A 4575-nucleotide genomic window follows, 5' to 3' on the forward strand; every position below is an offset into this window, starting at 1 on the left:
CTTATTCTGTTATTACCTGCATCCTATGAGCATAATATGCTTACATATCCATACCCAGGGTTAACATAGATAATTTATACCGAAGAGCTAACTAGCTATCAGAAATTTGAGCATCGCATCACATCAGGGCAGTGTGAGGAGAATAGGGAAGAAACGGGGCCAAGCAAACTGAGCTTCTAATTTGGCAATATTTGTACAGGTACACATACATCTACGTACATAACTCACCTGTATACGATATACATATCTGTGTGCATCTATGTATAGATGCACACAAACACACGCACACGCACACATGCAACGGACTTCAGCAAAGTGCCCCTAAAGTGCCACGCAGTGAGGCTGAAACAAAGACCACGTGGCTGCAAAGCTAGCTTTTCTGAACCATATAGCCATGTGTGCGCCTATAAGTTGATAGGCGGACAGACAGACAGACAGACAGGCAGACAGGCAGACGGACGGACAGACGGACGGACAGACGGACAGACGGACAGATATGCAGACAGGCAGATAGATAAATAGATAGATAGGCAGATATATAGATAGATAGATACCTACATACGTACATACATACATACATACATACATACATAGACAGACAGACAGACAGATAGACAGAGAGAGAGAGAGAGAGAGAGAGATTGGTAGATAAATAATAGATAGATACATTTCTTTTATTAGCCACACAGGGCTCAACGAAGATGGGACAAATACAATGTAGAGCTTTTCTTTTTGGGAGGGGGAAGGAGAAAAAATAATAAATAAATAAAATAAATAAAAAATTTTTTTTTTTTAATAAGATAGATAGAAAGACAGGTAGCTAGGTAGGTAGGTAGGTAGGTAGATAGATAGATAGATAGATAGATAGATAGATAGATAGATAGATAGATAGATAGATAGATAGATAGACAGGTAGCTAGGTAGGTAGATAGATAGATAGATACAAAATTGCTCATTTCAGCCCTTATATTCTTAACATGACCTTTTCCGTCCCTCTCTTTCTCTCCCTCCCTTTCTCTCTCCCTTCTACCCTCCCTCTTTGTGTCTCCTCTCTCTCTCCTCCTTTCACCTCACTTCTTAATTGTTACCCTCTCTTCCACTCTCTACTCTTCCTCTCCCACTACTCCTACCATTCTCTCTCTCACTCTCTCTCTCTCTCTCTCTCTCTCTCTCTCTCTCACTGACTCATTCTCTCCTTCTACTTCCACGGAACGTAAGTGCATATGCTTCTGTAGTATGTGTGTGTGTGTGTGTGTATATGTGTTTGCAGGTATGTGTATATATGTGTGTGTGTGTGTGTGTGCATGCATGTGTGTGTGCGTGTGTGTGTGCATGCATGTGTGAGTCGTGTATTGCTGAAATATAATCCAGTCTAGCTGAATGTACTATATGTGTTTGCGTGTACACACACACACACACACACACACACACACACACACACATATGTGATGTTTTTGAAAATTATTGCTGCTACTGCTACTGTTACGACAATTTTGTCGTCTTCATCATCATCCTCATCATCTTCATCATCATCATCATGATCATTATTATTATTATTATTATTATTATTATTATTATTATTATTATTATTATTATTATTATTATTATTATTGCTGTGGTTATGGTTATTGTTGTTGTTCTTATCGTTACTCTCTCTATTCCTCTTTCTCTCGCTCTCTCTCTCTCTCTCTCTCACTATTTATATATATATATATATATATGTGTGTGTGTGTGTATGTATATATATATATATATATATATATATATATATATATATATATATATATATGTATATATATATATATAGCGTTAAATATATCCTTTGTATCTCCCCAGGTAAACATGGGAAAAGACCTCAACGATGTCCCGGACGATTTATTACAAGTATCATTATTATTGTCTTCAGCCTTATCATCAAGCACCTCTTCATCACCATCGTTGTCGTCGTCGTGGTCGCCATCAACATTAGCAGCATCACCATCATCACCAGCAGCAGCAACAGCAGCAGCAGCAGCAGTAGTAGTAGTCGTAGTAGTAACAGCAGCAGCAGCAGTAACCGCCGCCGCCGCCGCCGCCGCCGCCGCCGCCGCAGCGCCATCATCGCTGTTGTCAGTGGTATAATAACATTAAACAAGAACGAGCACTTAGGAGTAACGAACAACAGCAGCAGTAGCAACATCAACAACAACAAAAATAACTGCAAAAAAAAAAAAAAATAACAAACAGCAACAACAACAACAACAACAACAACAACAACAACGTCGTGATCAACACACTGTTTAATACAAGCTGCGAGATCAGCAACAACAACGACAAATATCTATAACGTGGAATTACTGATGTAAAAAAATATATATATATATATATATATGTAATAATAATAATAATAATAATAATAATAATAATAATAATAATAATAATAATAATAATAATAATAATAACAACAATAATAACCGAAAATATTTAAAAAGAAAACAAAAAGAAGAGAAGGATAATAATACAGTCACATACACGCGGAACGGAATTTTTTATTACTTACCAATATCATCATCATCATCATAATCATCATCATCTACATCGTCATCATCATCATCATCATCATCATCACCATCACCATCAGCCTCATCGTTGTTACGATCTGAAGGCTCTTAAAATTTTTCACGTGACACACACATTATTGTTATCATTGTTGTTTTCATTATTTATTACTATTGTTGCTATTATTATTATCAATATTATCTTTATCATCATTACCATTATTATCATTATTATTATTATTATTATTATTATTATTATTATTATATGTAACAACTTCAATGACAAATTGATGGATGGATTGTTATACCTTAGTGTATTTGCAGATATGTAAGTACAAATCGATTTCCCAAACGCCTACCCACCCACCCACCCACCCCACACTCTACCCCCTCCCAACAATATAACTACATATAACATATATATATATATATATATATATATACATAATTGTTATTACTCACATGTAAATATAAAGTACATTATTTATATATAAAGTGTGCGTACGTGTGTATGTACGTATGTATGTTTGTGTGTGTGGGAGCCATTTTATAAATCTGTAGAGACAACCAAATATTTATATAATTACATATATATTACACATACACACACACATATATATATATATATACATAAACATATAGATACTTGAGTGTTTGTATATGAATATGTATATAGATACCTATTTAATTATATATCTATTCGCCTATTTAAATGAAGATTTATGATGAGCGGGACGATGTGTTCACCTATCAGCCTTTCTGCGTATGTGCGCGTGTTCTTGTGTTCGTGTGCAGGTGTGTGATTCAAAAATCACAGTTAATTTTCACGTGACCTAAAGGTTTATCATTATTATTATTAATAATTATTGTTATTATTATTATTATCATTATCATCATCATCATCGACATCATCCTCATCATTAATATCATTACTATGTATCTCACAACGCAGGTACGGATGTAAAAAAAAAAATTACCAACACATACCCACCCATCCACCCCGAGCAGCAACAAAACAGAATAGAAAAAGAAAACGAAGTAACACGTTCCTCCCAGACCTATTGTATATCCCTCTCCCTCCCACACCCGTCACCCGTCGCAACCCCCCCACCGCCGCCGCTTATCCTCCCTCCGTTTAATGAGATATAATAATTAATTAATGATTTACCTGCGGAGTTTACTAATTCGAAGGAAAGAAAAAAAACAACAGAGAAAGCAACAAAACTCCTGAAGTCTGAAAAAATCCAGCTGAAGGAATATACATACATACATACATACATATATATATATATATATATATATATATATATATATATATATATTACATATAGTTATATATATATAAATATATATATAGATATTTACACATACATATATATATATATATTACATATAGTTATATATATATAATTATATATAAATATATATATAGATATTTACACACACATATATATCATATATATTTATTATATATATATATATATATATATATATATATATATATATAATATATATATATCACGTTGTTTTGAAGGGGGAATTTCTTTATTTTTTGTTTCTCTCTGTTTGTGGTTCTTTGAGCCCCGCCAACTTTCCAAACCTCCCTATCAGCCTGTGCGTACGGATAATTAACCAACAACAACAACAACAACAACAAAAAATAAAATAATAATAAAACTACCAAAATGTCGGAACCCAAATCAGAAAATTGTCCGAACCCCACTTCGGTGTCGTTTTCGATCAGTAGGATACTGGGCCAAGAAGACAAAAGCAATAACTCGAAAGACGATGGCACCAACAACACCATCAACAACAACAACAACAACAACATCATCAACAACAACAACATTCATAATATCAACAGCATTAACAACAACATAATCATCATGAACAACAAGGACAAACACCATTTGTTAGAACCTAGCGTTAGTCCAACAATGATGACCCGAATGGAGTACCAAGATTCATCTTTATCGGCATCACTTCCACCTTTTGCATCATTTCAGCAGAAAAACATTATTGGAACATACTGTCCCTG

The 4575-nt window shown here is 34.3% G+C and overlaps 1 protein-coding gene across 4 annotated transcripts in view; it reads left to right on the top strand.

Annotated features, from left to right (window-relative positions):
* Positions 1-4048: 4048 nt before the first annotated feature.
* LOC106871401 (uncharacterized) overlaps positions 4049-4575 on the top strand; it is a 93472-nt gene continuing 92945 nt past the window's right edge. For 2 of the 4 annotated variants that reach the window (XM_089339964.1, XM_052975824.2), the window contains exon 1: positions 4049-4575. This exon is cut by the window's right edge and continues 47 nt beyond it. In XM_089339964.1, the coding sequence (XP_089196090.1) occupies positions 4223-4575 (353 nt within the window). In that variant the 5' untranslated portion in view covers positions 4049-4222. The other 2 variants (XM_052975825.2, XM_052975826.2) reach the window with 2 other exon arrangements.

Source organism: Octopus bimaculoides, chromosome 22 (genome assembly GCF_046866305.1).
Source record: "Octopus bimaculoides isolate indiv1 chromosome 22, ASM4686630v1, whole genome shotgun sequence".
Lineage (NCBI taxonomy): Eukaryota > Metazoa > Mollusca > Cephalopoda > Octopoda > Octopodidae > Octopus > Octopus bimaculoides.